Source organism: Oreochromis niloticus, linkage group LG4 (assembly GCF_001858045.2).
Source record: "Oreochromis niloticus isolate F11D_XX linkage group LG4, O_niloticus_UMD_NMBU, whole genome shotgun sequence".
Lineage (NCBI taxonomy): Eukaryota > Metazoa > Chordata > Actinopteri > Cichliformes > Cichlidae > Oreochromis > Oreochromis niloticus.
Genome location: NC_031969.2, coordinates 10,567,644 through 10,586,916, shown reverse-complemented (window position 1 = coordinate 10,586,916; position 19,273 = coordinate 10,567,644). Strand labels below are relative to the sequence as shown.

Sequence of the window (19,273 nt, the reverse complement as noted above, 5' to 3'; positions counted from 1 at the left end):
GCTGCTGTTTGTAGGTCTTTGCAGCTTCAGCAAGTGAGACAAATGCTCTATTGCATTGTGAGCTTAGCAGTTTTAAACTCCCCAATTTTCCTAAAGAAGCACTTGGATTGTGTTAGAAGCAGCCTGCATGTCTCTGAAGCAGTGTCCTATCAGTTTGCGGCGTCTCACTGAATCTGTTATGAAGTATAGCTCTCAGATCCGGATCCAATCAGCAGCCACAATATCAAAAAACACAAGTGATCCAGTTATTTTGGATTGCCCACACCTCCACCACGCTTCAGATCAGGAGTACTTGTCCAAGCTTTTCTCTTCCAATCATTCTTGAAGTTAATCTGAATTTTATTTTGTCCATATGTCAGTCCATGAATGTCTTTCCTGCATTGATCCGACTGTTTAAATCTTGCCCCTACCTTTTTGTGATGCGATACCACTGGTTTGTCAAATAGCATTCTCCTAGTTTGAAGTTTTGACATTGTTTTTCTTAACCATGGAAATAATTCTGTCATCATGCACTCTTTTGTAGTCTTTCAGGCCTTTTGGAGTTTTTGATTTTAATAGGCTTACTTTCCTCCATAAGCAGATTGTCTTTTTGAAAATATAGAAAATTTATTAAATATGTCTGCAATTCCCCAGCATTAATGCAATATTTACATTAAACCCCTCAGACTAAAGTTTAAAGCCTGCATTCAATCATATTTGACTGCTTGTTTTACACAGAAACCACAACTGACCCAGTATCTATTCACCTTTCAGAGATCTCCCTTTAAAGAGTCATCTGGAAGCAGCAGGTGAGCTGCATGATCAATGTAATCAGAGCTGTGAGCACTACTACTGCAGCAGATGTGCACAATTTTTATTAAAATATATGCAGTTCAAAAAAAAGTTCTGGAGAGGAGGTCACTGAGGACACCAGGGTTTTGTCTGAAACTTGCCAGGAAATGAGAAAAAAATACCATTGAGCCACGTAGCGTTCCAAATCCCAGTTTTATTGGTCGTTGGATTTTAGGTGAACCAATGGCACGAGAGAGAGAGAGAGAGAGAAAGAGAGATTAATCCACAAATATCAAAAAAATTATACAAAATAATACAAAAGGAAGTTCCAGTTATATAAAGCAAAGATGTGGACTTTTTTTTTTTTCTAATTTGTCTACTGCCCGAAAACTCAAGAGTAAGGCACAGTCATTACCACATGTTTACCCTTCCACATCCGTTTGTCTAAGCCCATGTCTTGGTTACCTTGGAGAAGCTGGTTTCTCTGAGGACAACTGCTCCTTTTATTCACTCGAGATTCTCAACCATTCATGCCAAAAAATTTTAAAAAACCAAAACAACAACAACAAAAAAAACCCTTCAGAAAGTTGGACGTGGGCTAAGCAGTGATTGGTTTTCCATACTGACCTCCAGATCAGAGGAATGCTGCATGATGATGGGTGGAAGAGCCCAATAATTCAGGTGGGGGCGGGGGTGCACGTGCCAAGATCATCTTTGCTGGATCGTTAAAAAAAAAAGAAAAAGAAAAAAAAAGAAAAAAAAAAAGAGCAGCAGATAGAAACTTTCTGCTTCTGTTAGTATGAATGCAGACTGCTGAAGGGTGGAGAATCGAAGAGGAGGTGGGGGAGGACCCGTGGGTGCAGCGTGCTAACATGACTGCATTACAGACCACTTCAAATCAAACACGAAACCAAACTCCTCCTTTTAAAACAAGTCTCTTCTGAACTTTCACCAACAGTTCAGACATAAGAAAAAAAAATCCAACGCAAACAGAAATGAAGACGTCGCTGTAAATGCAGCCACGGCGCTGCTCGGACCGAAAAGAAGCAACAAATTTAGGGAATGGGGGACGGGTGTAGAGGTGGACAGGCAGCAGGAAAACCGTCCCCGGACGGTGTGCGAGATGCTCGACGGGATGTTTGTTAGTAGCACCAGGTTCCAGTTTTTGTCGGTTCCAGTATCAAAGGTTTGGTCTACACATAAAGGCTGAGGAGTGCGCCAGGTCGAGGGAATCGAAAAAGCAGCTTTCAAAGCATTTATAAATCATTTTACTCCAGTTTTTATTTTTTAGGACTACCTACTGTACACTTACCCATGATAATGTCTGTGCCTCGGACATGGAAAAAGAAATGAATCCAACTGTGTTTCACAGACTTTTTTCCTCCTCCATTAAACATACCGCATGTGGCCCCACCATTTTTAATGCTTCACTTAATTCCTTTACACTATTCTTGTGACAATAGCGTTAACGATCAACTTCCTACTTCCCACCGTTTGGTCTAGGAAATCAGACTTCCTGCCAAAACAATGAGGAAACAGCTAGAGGAACTACACGGGAAACTGTTTGGACATTTCCTACACTTGAGATGAAAAACGGGCGAGACTGAACCCTTCGATCAGAACATCTTCATCCAATCAGATCCACTCCAGTTGCTTCACAGTCATCACAGGCGCACGAGGCCCGCTCATGAGAGAGAAAAGAAAATTAAGAAAAAAGAAAACAGCCTGGTGAGAAAACCAGTTTCTACAAGAGCCAACCACCAGAAAAACAGACCCCCTCCTTCCTATCTTACAACCACCTGACAGGACACAGCAATGAGGTTTGAGTCTGTTTTCAGAGATCAGATCAAGTAGAAAAAGGACTCTACCAGATCAGCTCAGACACCATAAATACTGCCACCAGTGCCGCTCACACAGACAATAGAGACGAGTGGAAAGACGAGGGGGTTCACTCAGAGAGGAGGGGGCTCTTTAAACGTGGCTCTGCTCTGCTCTGGGGGGGAGAAACAGCCCAATCGTAAGGCGAGGACGGAGTGAGTGGCGGAGGATGGGGGGGTGGGGATGGGTCGAGCAGCAAACCAGATTGGAGCAGAAGAAAAGTGCACAGCCCCGTGGTAACTATGGCAACAGATAAAGGTCGGCACTGCAGAGCAGAGCTGGAAAAAAGAGAGGAAGGATAAAAAGGAAAGGAAAAAGGAGCGTCTCCTTCTTTCCTCCTTCTAGCCTTCCTGTTCTCTCTGTGCAGTTCATCAACATATAAAGTTATAAGTACAGGATATAATGAGGAGCAAGAGGGGAGGGAGGAGGGGAGGGGAGGGGGGTGAGGACACCTAGATGTGTGGACGGGTGGTGTCGTCGAGCCGCCGCCGTGCTCTCGTTTCCCTCCTCCGGCATCACGGCGGCAGGCGACCACATCCCCGTTCGCCGCGGGTTTCCCCCTCCGCTTCCCCCTCAGTACTCCCACAGCGTGGCGGTCTCAAGGTCGTCGGCGTTGGCCTTCAGCACGCCGGCGTGGTCACCGCGCAGGTATTTCCCGTCGGCGGCGTGGCAGATGGCCAGCTTGTTGTAGTCGCAGAACTCAAAGAGGAAGTCGACGGGCGTGTCGCTGCTGCTCACCACCGACTGCTCGTTCCCCACCATCCAGTATTTACCTGTGGAGTCTGCAGGAAGAGAGTGGAGGGGAGGCACAGGGGAGGAGGAAAAGGGAGGATTAAAAATGATAATCATGGGGAAGAAACAAAAGATTCAAATCCGTTTTTGGCACAGACGCCTTGTGAGTGCTTGCGAGTGGGAGTCCATAATGAAAATCTAAATCTGTTGGAGAATAAATGATTGAACCCCCTGTGTCTGTGTCTCTCCACATACTGACGTATAGCATCAGCCTGCTGACTCTTTAAGGCTACTACAAAGTTTCCAATAATGCGAGTCCTCCACAGCAGAACCCAGTTGTGTCAAAAACGGACCTTGCAGGCTGTACGCCCCATCTCTGAACTCCAGGGTAAAGTAGTCATAGGAGGAGCGGTTGGAGTCCAGCGTCCCGGTCACCTTCCTGCAGCCGATGAAGCCGTGCTCCCCGCGCAGCACGATGATCGGGCGGTTGATCAGCTTCATGATGAACTCCTCAGACTCGCCTGAAAGAGACAACAGATGTGTCAGAGCAATGTGTGCGTCTTCACATCAGCACACTGTGCTTCTTTGTTTTGCTGGAATGCTGCTTATTAAAAACGCTGACTCTTTGTTCTCATTAAAAAAAAAATAACGCATGTGATGCAACTCGTGTCAGAAATCTGTGTCAGCGAGTGCTCAAGCTGCCAACGCCTCCCGAAAGAGAAACTGCAGCACAAAGCAAAAACGCTTCAGCTTTGATCCGCCAATGCTGGAGACCAACGCCCAATCTATAAGCAGAGCATCTTGTGATCCGCTTGCTGACTTGTAGTTTCTGTCAGCCTAAATTCTGTGCAAAAGCTTGGCATTTCCTTTTTTAGAACCTCTGTGCCACCAAATAATGTGAGGAAAAAGGTGTTTGCAGAGGGGTTGATCTGCCTATTAAATGCTAATGTTACAGGCAGCCAGTTAGCACAAAGACTTTCATCGTGTACTTGCAGCCAAAGTAATAAACACTTATTAATAAAATCTTATCTGGCCAAGCATTACACTGAATTTTTATACATGTAATGTCAATGTAAGGACATCAATGTAACACAAATCAACCGAACTACTCGACAACATGTGGCATCAGTGTCTGAGGAAAATGTGCAGCTGTTAGCTAGCTGGTTAGCACTGACATCAAATCTGTCTACACCTACAAAAGTTGTTATTTCAACATTGGCTTTTTATATCTGACCATTTTCACAGGGAAGATTTTTTTATTTAAAACTATGAATCATTCAAGCATGAAGAAAAGGCTCCCAACAGAACCCATTTTAAATTGCATCTTTAGGCACTTTGTTGCTAGCAGTCTATTGCAAAAACCCCCCAAAGAACACACTTGTTTCCATTTCTTTTTGCAGAGCTCATAGGTGAACAACAAAAGGCCTGACACACGACCTGAGAGATGCATCCAGAACTTCACCTGACCCATCTACTGTTCACTGATGCCTCACGAGAAATGGTCTCAGTGGAAAGGTGACTGTCAAGACGTCATTCTTACTGACAAACGGGGAGAAAAGGCTGTAACAGGTATACCAAACTACACAAGAACTGGACTGAAAATCCGTGTCAATGCCCTTATGGAGGAATTAATCCACATTTAACATTTTGGGTTCAAGCCAATGTTACACTGCCAGTCATGGATTGGCCTCCCCAGAACCCAAACCTCAACACCATTGAAACAGTGTGGGATCATCTTGACAAAGAACAGAGCAAAAGGCAGTCAACATCCAAAGAGGCGCTTTGAATGTCCTTCAAGAAGCCTGGAGAACTATTCCTATACCTGCCCAAGAGAGTTCAGACTGTGTTGAAGAATAAAGGGGATCATACCAAATACTTTCAGTATTGTATAAACTCAGTTTTTGCAGTACTAGAAGAGCTTGAAATATTCATTGTTTGAAGGTAACATAAAAAAAAAAAAAAAACTGCATAATGTCAGCATAACCTGTATTTTCTAAAATGCCAATATAACAAGTTGGGCGATGTTTCACTTTCCATGTTGTGGCTGATAAAGAGCACATTCATGGCTGTGAGAGATATAAAGAGGTGTTTGTTTTTGGTCAGCAGGAAGCTTTTCACTCATTGCACAACACTGGTAACAAAAGCCAGCCCTTATTTATTTTTAGTGTCACACACACTCTTGCTTGCTCAGGAATTTTCTCATGATGTTTCCAATCAGCACCATTAATTCAATACATCGAGTAAGAACTTGGCAAAAACGAAAAGACTGCAACAGAGTTAAAAAGCATTAAACAGCTTACAAAACAGAACCACTTCGCTCTCAAGTGCACAACTGGAGCCACAATTGAATTACTTCCACTGCACTGAAATTCCGCCCGTCACTGCAGAGGTGTAAATTGGTTAGCCCCCGTGCGTCTGTTTGCACGGCCGTATCAACACGTCGCACTGACCTGCACTGTCGATGGTGGCCGCCAACTGGCCGTTTTTCTTGGCGGCGACGTATTTCCCATTAGCAGCCCGGAACGTCAGCCTCTTGCCGCGCCACTCAATGTCAAAGTAGCAATTAGCTGATCTGCAGAGACGGAGAGAAAAGTAAAATGCAAGAGTTAAAGGAGTACCCAAAAAACCTTACACTGCAGTCAAGTATGCAGTAATGCACTCGCAGGATAGTCAGCTAAAAAAACAAACAAACACATCTTCACAGGCTGAGACACTCAGCAGCTTTATCACAGTGTAAGTAACTCTTGGGTAATAGAATAGGTAGGATCTGGGCAGAGGGAGAAGCTTGTAGTCTTTGGTTAAGTGGAATCAAGTAGCTTACTAAATCCTTTCACTTGACAGAGGATTTTTTAAGTTGGGTTTGATTCTCTGAAGCTCAGAAACATTCTCAAAATGTTTTCAGCAGACCACAGCTGGTTAAAAAAAAAAAAAAAAAAAGCACTTTGGTGGTCTAATCTGCGAGAAGTAAACACAGGGAAATCTCAAGAATGTGATTGAGTAATCTGGTGAAGTTCCTGCAGGCCCCCCTCAGTGTCGAGGATCTGCTCGGTCTTATCTTAAAAAACAGAATGGTCTGCTTCTGAGCTCCCTCATAGCGCATGCTTGTGACCGAGCTGATACCGGATCAGTTTACTGCTGTCCTCTGCATCATTCCTGCTGTTTTCTCCACTCCACTCCAAACATGCTAACGCTAAACATCTGCAGCTCCTGCTGATCACCGCACATCGTTTCCTCAAGAAAGAGGATTTAAAAATAAAGCTCTCTCTTAATACTGAAGCATGACATGTAAAAGAGACCAGACTCCCAGTCCTGGATCTGTCTGGGGCCTCACAGGGAAGTGACTCAAGAGCATAGGGTCAAAGGTCAGGGGTTAATAGCTAGCTCTCTGGTTGGACTGAACTACTGTACATTAAAGCAAATGACTCCACAGGTTAGGGTTGCACACAAATGCACTTCAACTCCCACAGCATGCCACAGCTATGAACATGCCATCAATCCCTCCCACACACACAGGTCAAATTACAAGTGAGGATTAAACACCAGAAGCTATGATGGACCAGTTTGAGTTTTCCACAGTCAGCAGACACACACACACAGAGACACACACAGACAATGAACGGACAGACTGGAGCAGGTGTAGCTGTGATGATGTGTGCGATTCTTACTTAGTGGAGGCTGTGCACTGCAGGCCGCCGTTAGCCGTCAGGGTCCAGTATTTCCCAGCGGCAGTCCGGAATGCGCACTTCCTGTTTTCGCGGCAGATCTCCATCTGGAATACCTCCTGGTCACTTTCTTCATCCTGATTGGCTGACAGGTCCATACCTGTGCGGGGTTAAAATGTTGGGGAGACCTTGTTAGGCTGATGAATATGAGAGGGATGTGAATAACCACAGAAGATTCATCATTAACATCACACACACACACACAGAGCAGGTAACCGTATAGTCTTCTGAAACTTCTATACAAACACTCTCCAATAGCTGCATGCACCCTTGCAAACACACTGGCACACCAACCCACCCACCGAGGTATGCGCAGCCCACATATACACATCCGCTGGTCAGGATCAGACGTACTAAATGAACAACATCAGTCAGCTTAGATTAGTGAAGGATTTCACACAGCTGCACACAAACCCACACCCGCCCACTCACATCTGTCCTGGTCTAGACAGACCCCGCTACACTTCAAAGGATCAGGCGTCACGGTGGACGGTCACAGCACACAGAGAAGGCCACAAGAGCTTAACATCTGATACAGTTTGCTAGCCAGCGGTGACAACAGTCTCCACGGGAATCTGAGAAAGCACAGCAGCACTAAAGCTAAATACTTACATCTGCATCCCAAAATAATGATAAAATATTAACATGCTTCCATTTTTAGCATGAAAACATTACTCAACTAAAGTATACGTTGTTGGTTTTGTGGGGATTCAGTATTTCAGAGATTTTTTTTCCCCCCCACTCTGCATGATGTCAGTGAGAACATATCCCTAATATGGTCATTTCTGGCACACAGAAGCTCCACCCACCTGCTGTCCAAACCTTCTGTTCATGTGGGGCAGCCAATCAGATATCAGTAGAAAAGTGCAACAAGGCCCAGTGTAAGATAAAAGGATTATTTTGAACTGTGAATCACGCAAAGCTACTATAGCAGATTCCAAGAATAAGAAACGTGAGTGATGGTGTATCAAAGGCAATGGGAACTATCTGAATAATTTGATTGGCTATTTAATCAATGGCAGCTAGCCCTGACAAAATTTGTAGGCTCCCCCCCCCAAAAAAAAAAAAAAAAGCTCAAGCTCTGTGAACATTTAAAATGCATCACACATCCTTCTTCCCCTGCTGTATATCTGTAGTCCAAAAAAACTACAAAAATCTGTGAGTGCATGTGTGTTTGTACAGGACAGCAGACCTCATTAAAATCAAATCAACCTTAGTCAGGCACTCAAGAGCAACAAAGAGGTAAACACATGAGTCAACTATAAGAGAGAAAACCCAGACGCATAAATACAATCTAAGCAGCACAAAGCCTGCTATTGTATATGATGAAATCATACTGTGCACTGACCTATAGCCAGAGGGCTCTAAAAAAAGAGAGAGAGAGCCTGTGTGCTATGTAAATGTGTGCAGAGCGAATCAGGAGAAGAACAACAACAACAAAAAAAAAGATGTTTGAGAAAACAGCCTCACAAGTGGCACAACACGTGTTTGTGAACACATTAAGAGGGGAACCTTTACCCCAACAGTAACTATTCTGCCAGCAGCACTCTGTTGTAACAGTATTCACACAGAGCCGGCGTTACATGAAGGTGTGCAACAGTTACTGCTCACCGACTGCATCTGGCGCTCACTAAAAGTCAACTCGGGATTGAGTTTCTGCAGAAAAATGCAGAGATGCACACATGTGCACACACACAGATGATTAAGAAGGAAAATATAACCATAATGGGAACCACATGGTGGAGAGGAGGGGGTACGGAGGAAATAAGAATGTTCATTTAGAAGGGTTTGAGGAGGACAAGGAGAAAGAAAAATGGCAAAAAAGATCTGTCTCCTCCAGGATGGGACACGTCACTGAACTCTCCTCTAATGCTCGCTGCTTCCTGCTCAGCCAACGCAACTCTGCAGTAGCAAAGCAGAGCCCATTTATTACCGAGACTGCGGCTATGCGTGGATGAAACCATCTGCTGGAGGTTTTGACCCACGACCAGCTTTCGGCTGGTATTAGAGACGACTTTACAACGCAAATAGCAAATGTGCTCATTTTAAAACACTACAAAAAACTCTTATAAAAGTCATTCAAAACTTCATGTTAATATGAGGTCTTTACTTTGGAAATTTTGACTTGTAAATGATAACAGCAAAAAAAAGCCTGTCAAGAGTGAGTTATGTCATCTGGGCTGTGTTAACCTGACCTGTTCATTCAAAGCAGTAGCACAGGCTCCGTTTTAATACGGTGTCAAGGCGGCTCTATGAAAAACAAGCAGTTTGATAACCAGCTCAGGAGGTTAGGGGTCAAACCAGACAACCAGGGCAAGGCGAACAAATCAGTGTGGTAATTACTGAGCTTTAAAGAGGCTGGCAGGTTCGACTTGTGGACAGAGCCAAGCTAGCTGCTTACATCTGTTCAGTTCAAGCTAACCTGGTGCTAACCTCAGCTTCATACAAATGTGATAGATTACATATGAGACTCAGCACTCAGAGTCACTGAATAAAAATCTATTCAAAGGCAAAGTTGGTGGTTTTCTCACTCCGTCCTCCAAAAGAACCAATCAAGAGCCAAACCTGGAAACCTGAGCCACTCATCAATGACACATGGAGCACAGGTGTGGTGGTGGCCATATCTATTCATTATTATGCACTTCCTCCTATCGTTTTCTTTGCCGGCTGTGTCCATATTATGAACTGGCATGGCTTTTTAAATCAGTGCTCTGGTGAGAAGAGCCAGATATGTTCATGTGGTGAAAAATAACTTGCTTGAGAACCCTTTAAACCTTTAACTGTTTTAAGAAGACTGCACACTCACTGGCCACTTGTTCAACTCCTTGTTATTGCAAATGTCCCAACAGTCAGCCACATGGGAGCAACTCAACACACCCAGGCAGGTAGATGTGGTCAAGGCGACCTGTCGAAGTTCAAAGCGAGGATCAGAATGTGGAAGAAAGATGATGCAAGTGACTTTTTATACATGGCACGGTTGTTGGTCCGAGTATTTCGGAAACTGCTAATCTGCTGGGATTTTCCCACAGAACCATCTCTACGGTTTCCAGAGGATGAGATGTCTCTGGATAAAATACCTTGATGATGCCAGACAAGAACGGACAAACCGTTTTACGCTGAGGAGAAGGCAACTCCAACAATCACTCGTTGCAACCAAGCCATGCAGAAGAGCATCTCTGAATGTACAACATCAAACCTTTGAGCAGATCAGCTACAGCAGCAGAAGACCACAGTAGAAGAAGACCCAGCATACTGATGCTAAAACTCACACAAGATCATTAAAATTGGACAACAGGAGACTTGGAAACTGCTGCCTGGTCTGAGGAGTCTCAGTTTCTCCTGCGACATTCACATGTCAGAGGTAGAATTTAGCATAAATAACATGAAAGCATGGATCCATGCTGCCTTGTACCAGCAGTTCAGGCTGCTGCTGGCGGGGTAATGTTTTGGGAGATTTTTTCTTTTGGTTTGTGGCGCGACCGGTGAAATTAGATTACAGCTTCAAAACGTATAACTGTGTTACCACGCATCTTATCTGACTGTCATCAGTCAAGAGGATAAGCATACTTCCCAAAATGGGGAATTTTTCAAACAATCAGTCTATTCAGTTGCGCTCTGCCCAAGCAAAACAACAACTTCAGTCTAAAATAAAACAACTGCTGACACCAACTCATTACGAGGCTCGAATACGTTCATTTCAGTGATCGATGACTTGGGGTAATATCGAAACTTCTGAGAAAGCATCACACATTTTTAAAATCAGTCTAAAGATATTGAATAAAAGTTCAGCAGCGTTTACTGTAGCTTCTGTTTTTCATTCTCAGTTCAATGTTTTTCATTTACTTCATTTTTTTTACCAAATCTAACACGTCTGATTTTTATGTGCATTTTCACACAAACACTGAAAACCGGCACCGGCTAACGTCTGGCATGAGTTTGGAACTGTTAGTTTCAGCGGAAAAACAAACATGAATTTCACTATATGGAAATCAACCCGGAAACTAAGACGCCGTTTTGCATGCTGAGCTGATTTGAGTAAATGATTCTCCGAATATCTGATTTGAATAAACTTCAGTCAGCCTTGCAGATGGTGTCAGACACTTTCACACATTCAGCAGCCTTGTCTTGAGTTATCACAAGGACATTAAAAGAACTACAATAAAAACAAGACTGACAGACAAAACAGTCACCCTGAAGGCCGTGCAGCCTCAGCCGTGACCCAGAGAGAGGCCGAGGCTGCTACACAGCCAGATCTGTCCACACTGATCAGTCTTGAAGCTCGCAGGGTTATAAAGGAGGACAGAGAGGGTCTGCAATCATGTACACACACCAGCAAACCACACATGCCGAATCCTCCCAAACCTCATGCACACACTCTACTTAAACTACCCCTCCATCTTTCTGTCCACTCCACCCGTCGCACTCAGCCTAATGGCGGCAGGCACAGATTGTCCTCAGTGAGCCAGCACCAGAGGCCTGCTGTGAACGCACGCGATTCTATCAAGCCTACTTTGTGTGTTTGCGTTTGTGTGGCTCCTATTGTTCACCAGGCCCTGACTGAGGAGGCGACCAGCTGGGGCACAAACAGGGAGCCAGATCATCAGCTTTTGTTCTGATCCAAACACACAGAGTGTAACCAGCCGGCCCACACTGACTGAAACACTGCTGCTTCAACTCAAAAAAACAAAAACAATACACATGCATGCAGAGAAAAGGAGGTCAGGCATGTGAGAGAGTATCGTGCCCGGGGATGCGCCAAAGCTTTTGGCAAATTGATTCAAACTGTGTCTCTACTGAAGTACACTTGAGCTGTAAACTCGAGGACAGGGATGTGGAGACACACCCAGAGCACGGCAGGATGACACGCTGGAGACCAGCTGAACCCTAACCTATAATAAAGCGCAGACATCGAGGAGGAGAGGTTCCCCCCCTCGTGGGTATGCAGCTGACGCGAGGCCGATCCTCTGGCGCGCTCCCAGCACACAAACACGCAGAGGGCGTGCAAACATTAAAACGCCAGCGTGCCCACTCAGTCACAGCCAGCGAGCATTACCGAGGACGCATAAATTAAATGCTTCCCATCTTTTTTATCCTACTGGCTGACCGTGTTGCAGTCAGAGAAGGCAAATAGTCGCCCTTCACCCCGCGGGGATTATCGCACACCAGCCAAGGTCAGAGCTGCGCCTCTCACGTCTCATTTCCTGCTCGCAGGGGGAGGATGAAGGAGACAGAGAGGGTGTCAGGGCTGACTCGTGGCCAGACACAACATGGAGCCAGTGTTTCTGTTTCCTGAGTTTACCACACATTACACGGTTGGTTTCAGCCTGATTAATGCGCAGACTTAAAAATTATTTATGAATTAGGAGATGAGGATTCTGTCAAATTAATGCAAAGCAACCACAGATGAATCTGTAATACTTATAGATGACTTTATAGGGAGAAGCAACCATTTAACAAGAGTGAGCTTTGTGAGGCTACAGAGATCTTTAGGCTGGCTACATTTAAAGCTCAGTTTGTTCGATCCACAGGACTGTGCAAGTGTCTTTAGTCACACCTCATTTTCTGATATTTTGCTTCCAAGGAGCAGAGTTTTCTTAAAATATGTCATCTTCAGGCTGTCTGACGCTTCTTCAGAGTTTTTCGTTGCATCAGTTGCAACTGATCATTTTTAGAGAAATGGGGTTGTTTTTTTTGTTACTTCTAACTGAATCGTTCAAGAGATTAAAAAAAAGGACTCCCGGCTCTAGAGATAAACCAGCATAGTGTCTGCACATACTGGACAACTTCGTATAGAACAGGTTTTACATTTTTGCTAGTAGCCCGTCGAAAAACAGAAAGACAAAAAAACAAAAACATTTACTCACATTTTGTTTACTTGAATCTCTGAAAAATGCCAAAGATAAAAGTTACGTCATTAAGAAATAGGGGTGAAAAAAAAAAAATCCAAAGACCTGACACAGGACCTGAGAGGCATGGATTGGCCTCCCCAAACCTCAGACCTCAACCTTATTGAACATCATTGGGATCATCTTGACAGAGAACAGAAGACACAGCAGCCGAAACCCAAAGAAGAACTTTAAATGTCCTTAAAGAAGCCCTGAGAACTATTCCTGAAGACTAGTATTTTGTAGTATAAGTATTATATACTTATATACAGCTATACACATACAGTATAAAATATTGTGTGTACATATACAGTATTTCCATGTATGTTTGCATGTTTCAACAAGCTGCTGCACTTCTTTCCCATTTTCCTAGCAAATTATAAAGATATAAAGGGAGACTTAAGATGGTACACAGTACTGTAAGCTAACGGTTTCACAATGGGGGTTGGAGGTGGGGTTGAATCCAGTTGTTTTCATAGTCCTTTGGGTTTTATGGAGACAGCAGGAGCTTTGTCACCAAAAACCAAAGACCCCCCTAGTCACCTCACCTTTGCCCCTCAGGGGCCAATTGTTCCTTACAAAGAGCAGCCAGCACTCGGTGGTCACAAAGCAACCACCGGTCGCCAACAGGATGTGACGGATTCTTATTGGTTTAGCTGACAAATCAGCACTCAGTCTTCACTCACACTTGCCCTACAGTTTAGAAGAAGAAAAGGCCACTTAAGAGCCACCGAGCTGCAGGCTAACTGTCTGATAATTGCGTCTGAGTCCATATGAGGGTCGTTAAACAGCCTCTCTGAGAATTTGTGACCAGAGACGAGAAGAGTGGATGTTATGAGCCGGAAACAAGCAGCAGCAGCACCGAGTCAGTTTAAAAAGCAATTACAAATGCTGTGAGTTCAGATTCGTGAACAGCAGAAACTGTGACATAAATGACTACTCTACTCTTTCCACACAAGACTGATTTCAGCAACTTTGAATTGAATGAAGTTTGGGTTTTGTTTAAAGTCACACGATGATGGACATCAAACTTAAAGTGAAGCAATATGAAATATTGGATTTATTAAAACTGCTGGGCTGTAACAATATAATAAAATCACAGAAGGGAGCTAAGAGTCAGCTCCTCTCTTGGAAAAACAGAGTTATTTGCAACATTTTAGATTAACGGCAGTCTCACGATGAAGTGCAAACAAAAGCGCTGATAACGTTTCTAATCCCATTCAGCTCAGAGTCTTTGGTAGGTGTTTTTGGATGAGCTAACTTAATACCATCAGCTGAAGCTGCATTCATAATATATTAACCATCTGCACCGTTGAGGTGTCCGGATGCAGATTCCCATGACGTAACCACAACAAATCAAACATGCTAAACCTGAAATGAGCAGCTGAATCTTTTTCCTCCAGTGAGCTCCACTGTAACACGGTGTCTGTGCAAACTAACCTGCAGTAGCCAAAACTGAAAACACACACAATACAGACCATAATTTTATCTTAAAGAAGGGTTGCATGAGAAAGATAAAAAAAAAGGGAGAATTTCATGACTCAACAATCATGGCCAACTAATGAAAGGATGTCTAAACTGGATTTACCGCTTTTGAGCGTGAGAACTTGACAAACAGCAATTAAGTGCGAGTCACCAAATCAACAGTTTTGACTGGACAAAAGCAGCTTTCAGAGTGACCCGACTGAGCTGGCCCGGGCCAACCCCCCCAAAAACACCTAATGAAAGCCAGCCGATTTTAACCATCATCACGGCTTAGGTCTGTCAGCCGAATAGCTGCTTTAGAATGGAGTTGGGGGGGGGACTATAAGCAGCTGTTGGTTTGAAAAAACATCTGGAGGCAGTTTAATTCCACTCGGCATTTAATCTGCATCACAATGATCCTGTTGTTGGCGGGCTGAACGTGGTTTTCCCCCTCTCAAGATTCGGATCTCCTGCTCATTACAAGTTCTGGCAGTCAGAAGGGACGACTTGGGTAGAGTCCCCCATGAGCAAGGCATCATGGGTACACGTCTGATATGATTTCCAATATTTCAGCATAAAGCATCTAAGGACATGAGAAGCAGTCTGATAGCAGTGCTCCTTTCCCTGCACCTTTAAGTTAAAGCAACACTGGGTAGCACTTAAAAGTGACTCACACCACCTGTGACATCACTCGCTGGTTTGTAGACGAGTTCTGGCTGTCGCCACCTCGGTTGTTTAAAACCAGCCATCGCTGGCAAGAGGTGGATCCACAGAGTTCATGACGGGGGAGAGTGCACGCTAGCTAGCGTGGGTGTAATAAAGGTCAAGACATTCTGAATCCAACACCTCTGTTTGACCTTGTTCTCACTGAGAAACATCGAGTGCAAGTAAATTTGTGTTTGCTTACAAGGTAACCATCAATGCAGATCCACCACGCTGCATCCAATACCCGATGTGTCACTCGAATCATAAAGAGATGGATATGACAAACTGCACTTTCCTCGATTAAAAGTCACTTAGTATCTAAAATTTAGTAGTAGTTTTAGTACCAAAATTTGCTTAAACACACGCCATGTAAACAGGATACTGCACCTTCCATAATAAACTGTGGTGTAGCAGCCAGCCATTCAGACCACAGTGTGATTGTTTTTGTGGTGCATTATTAAAGTTCGTGCTCTCGTTGCAGGGGCCCATCATTTTAATACCGCAACCTCCACCTTCAAAACGGACCACCATTTTGTGGGCTGGGACTGAGCTTGAAGGTGGGAAAAAAAAAAAAAAGTAGCAACTCCTACTTTGTGAGTCGAGGATGAATATCTATGTGACAAGTAAACAAAGCAGGGAGACAGAGCAAACATGCCTGGGGTGTGACAGAGATGAGGGAGGAAAATGAAAGGATAGACAGATCACACTTTGTGAAAATAGAAGAAGCTGTAGTTAAAAAAACAAAACAAAAAGCGCCACTAAACCACCAGTCTTCTCAGCAGACGCCAAATATTCAGAGCGATTCAGAGAGCATCAGTTATAAGTCGTTCATTACTTTCAGAGCCTCGCAGCCTCATGCAAATACTCAGAGATTACTGCGCTGGCTCACAGTGATATTTAGAGAATGATTCACACACTCTGACTCTGATCTCAAATTTCTGCTGAGTTCATCATACTTTTTTGTTTGGGATTAATGATGGGAAAAAGGATATTCAGGCACACATCAAGGCTGACAACTGTTCAGCACGAGGCATGCCATCGATGACGACTGCAGACACACAGCAGCCAAGCCTCAAGGCTTGGTGTGAGTGGGGGAGGGGGTGACAAGGCAGGAGGAGGGGAAATAAAGAAGAGGTGTTAAAAACAAAGGTTAGAACAATAAAGGAGACAGAGATTGGGAAAAAATAAGGAGGGGTGAGGAAAAAAGGAAGGAAGGAAGAAGGTGGAGGGAGAAGCTTGTGTCCTTGCCCAGTCATGCAGCTGAAAATCAGACATGCATGAAGAGCATGAGTTCTCACTCAAACAGTAATGGAGGAAAGGGGGAGTAGATTGAAGAAAAACAAAAACTATTCCGCCTTATCGAAGCTAATAATCACATCAGCAGTGGGTGCTGCTGTGCATCTCTCTTAATGAGACACAAAGGCTCCAGTTTCAGCTTTTCCATCCACATTCACTGGACAGCTGAGACTGTGGAGCCTTTTCTGCTGCACAGATGGTGAGGACTCTAGTGTTGCATTTTTAAATGCTCCTGGTCATATCTGTCAGAACCTCACCCGACCTAAATTAAGCAAGCTGTTTTGGTATAAAGACAAAAGTAGCAGTTGCCTACCAAGTTTTCAGTCATCTTCTCCCCTTTCTCTAACTGTGGAGCCATTCTGCTTTGGTGGCACGGTCAGCCTTCCAGTTTAAGACTGTTTTACATTTGAATGAAGGCACGCGTGCACACGGTGCTCTGTGTGTAAGAGGCTGAGATCTCTGTGTACATGGTGGTGGTTTGTAAAGTTTACTGAGCATAGATGATACAACAGTGCTTTTAATCCGCTACAGCCTGAGGGGGTTGGGAATAGCAGGGGAGGGAGAAGTCCACTGTATTAAGTCCCAAAGCTCATGATGGCGTGGATGGCTTGCAGTATTTTGTAGAAGTGGGCTGATCGATCCAAATCGATAGTCTCGATACCAACACTGGTATTGGTATCAGATACTAGTGTGATAGGATCAGTGCTTCAGTTTGTAGCCCAGTAAACTGTTAAATTAATTTTTGGAAAAAACATGCACTATGAAAAATGTAAAAAAACAAACAAAAACCAAGTTTCAGAGCACATGAAAAGCTGAAAGGTGGGTTTTGTTGCATTAGCGTTAGCCAATTATTGTGGAATGTAAAAATCAGTGATTTGGTGGTCATTAAAATGTGCTCAGAATTTGCAAATTAGAGATTCCTCTCATAAATCATGACACACTGCTCTCCCCTACATAAGCTGCCATTATAGGTTAAAAGTATTGGTACTGGTATCAACAACACTGGCCCTGGATTTGCTTGGTATCGCACAACAGGAGTATTTTTTTTTTTTATACAAGGAGGGTGATTTGGCCCAAAAAGCATTGTTTAAACATGTGTAAGTGCGCACAGGCCTCTGGTGTGGGACTTAAAGTCTAGGCCACGCTGTGTCCATCATTCAGTGTGTGTATGTGCGTGTGTGCGCGCGCGCGCTGCAGGAGGGAGATGCAGTCTCAAAATTCCATCACGTTAACCCTTCCTCTACCAGATACTCTTTCCACACACACAGACACACACACTCAGAGGATCTGGACCGGACCACCACCACTACTACCTCACCCACCTTGCCGGGTGGAGACGTTCCTCTCGTTGGCTGCGGTGAGCACGACCTGCGGGTGGCTCTGCTCCAGCACGAACATCTCGTCCTTGCCCACGCGCGCGCTCTTGCCGGACTTCATGGTACCGGAGGGCCCGGAGGGCGCGAGGTACCTGCCGCTGCAGTCCCTGAAGGCCACCTTACCGGAGCGGAACTCCAGCGTGTAGCCGGTGCTCTTGTCCGTCGTGGCGACCAGCGCGCCGTCGTTCCTCAGGAAGCGGTTGTCGGACGTCTGGAGGTGGTACCGCTGATCTCGGAACACGAGCGTGATCATGGAGTCCACTCCCCACGGGACATCCCGGTCGATGGCGATCTCGTCCGCCTTGTCGCTCAGGTGCGCGTACCGCTTGCGCGTCACGCTGAAGATGTTCACCTGCGGGTGCATGGCGATGTGCACGCTCCATTTCTCCGCCACCGAGGCGGTCTGGGCGAAGCAGATGATCCGGTCCTCGGTGCCGCCCAGGTAGCGGCCGTGCTGCTCGGACTGCAGGGACCAGCGGCCGTCGTCGTGAGCGGTGATGACGAACCGGCATTCCGGACCCGGGGTCTCGCTGTCTCCAGTGACGTTCCCGTCCTTGTCGGCGGCGATGTACCGGCCCAGATGTGACTTGAGGAAGAACACGTTCCCGCTGGAGTCATCGCCGCTCTGCTCCAGGGTCCAGATCTGCTTCTTCTTCATGGTCGTGGCGGACGCATTGATTTTGAAGCCGAAGGTCTCCGCCGTCAGGTATTTGTTCCCGCAGTTGATGAGACCGAACTGGATCTGCAGCATGTCGCTGGTTCCGTTCGTCGCTCCGTTAGTTGTCATTGTCGCTTCTGTGGGCTCGAGCCTCGGAACGGACCGGTTCTGTCCTGAGAGGGATGAGAGAAGAACGAGGAGGAGGAGGAGAGGGGAGGAGGAGCGGTTCTGCAAGTGAGCTCGCGGCTGAAAGGGTGGGATGCTGTGCAGCCTCGCGTGCTTCTCTTTGTTTGGGGGGAGTCTGTGAGCGCGCGCCGCCGGTCCTCGGTGCTCTGCCTGTCTCAGCAGCGCGAGACCGCCGCCACAGCTGCAGCCTATATAACCATCAGTGACGTCGCACATCAAGCCACGCCCTTCAGGATGACCAGCAATCTGGAAGCAGAGCTCGGTTGTCTCCTCTGCTCGAACCCTGTTGCTTTTATCCGTCTAGTTTAGGTATTTTCCCCTGTTTTCCGCTTCCCATCAGAACTCCATAGAAGTCTAATTGCGAACAGTGTGTGTTGGTGCAAACTCCAACTCAAAATGCTTAAAAAATTCCCCTCTATTTTAATATCTAGCAACTCGTTTTCCACCCAAACATTAAAATAATATCACTTTCTCTCGCTTTCAGACACACATGAGACCGGCTCAGCATTCAAATCATGAGGCCCGTGTGCGTGTGTGCGCTCACAAAACAGCTCTATTCATGGGCCGAGCACGCACATCAGAGGGCTGGAAACAAAGAGG

General features: G+C 45.3%; 1 protein-coding gene across 1 annotated transcript; it reads right to left on the bottom strand.

Moving 5' to 3' along the window:
- Window positions 1-965: 965 nt before the first annotated feature.
- On the bottom strand, window positions 966-18,838 carry fscn1a (fascin actin-bundling protein 1a). The gene is made up of 5 exons (XM_003443221.5): window positions 17,776-18,838; window positions 7,047-7,203; window positions 5,832-5,953; window positions 3,735-3,902; window positions 966-3,431 (listed from the first exon to the last, which is right to left on the bottom strand). Exons 1-5 carry the CDS (start codon window positions 18,614-18,616, stop codon window positions 3,223-3,225), a joined length of 1,497 nt encoding a protein of 498 aa, XP_003443269.3. The 5' UTR covers window positions 18,617-18,838; the 3' UTR covers window positions 966-3,222.
- Window positions 18,839-19,273: the final 435 nt, after the last annotated feature.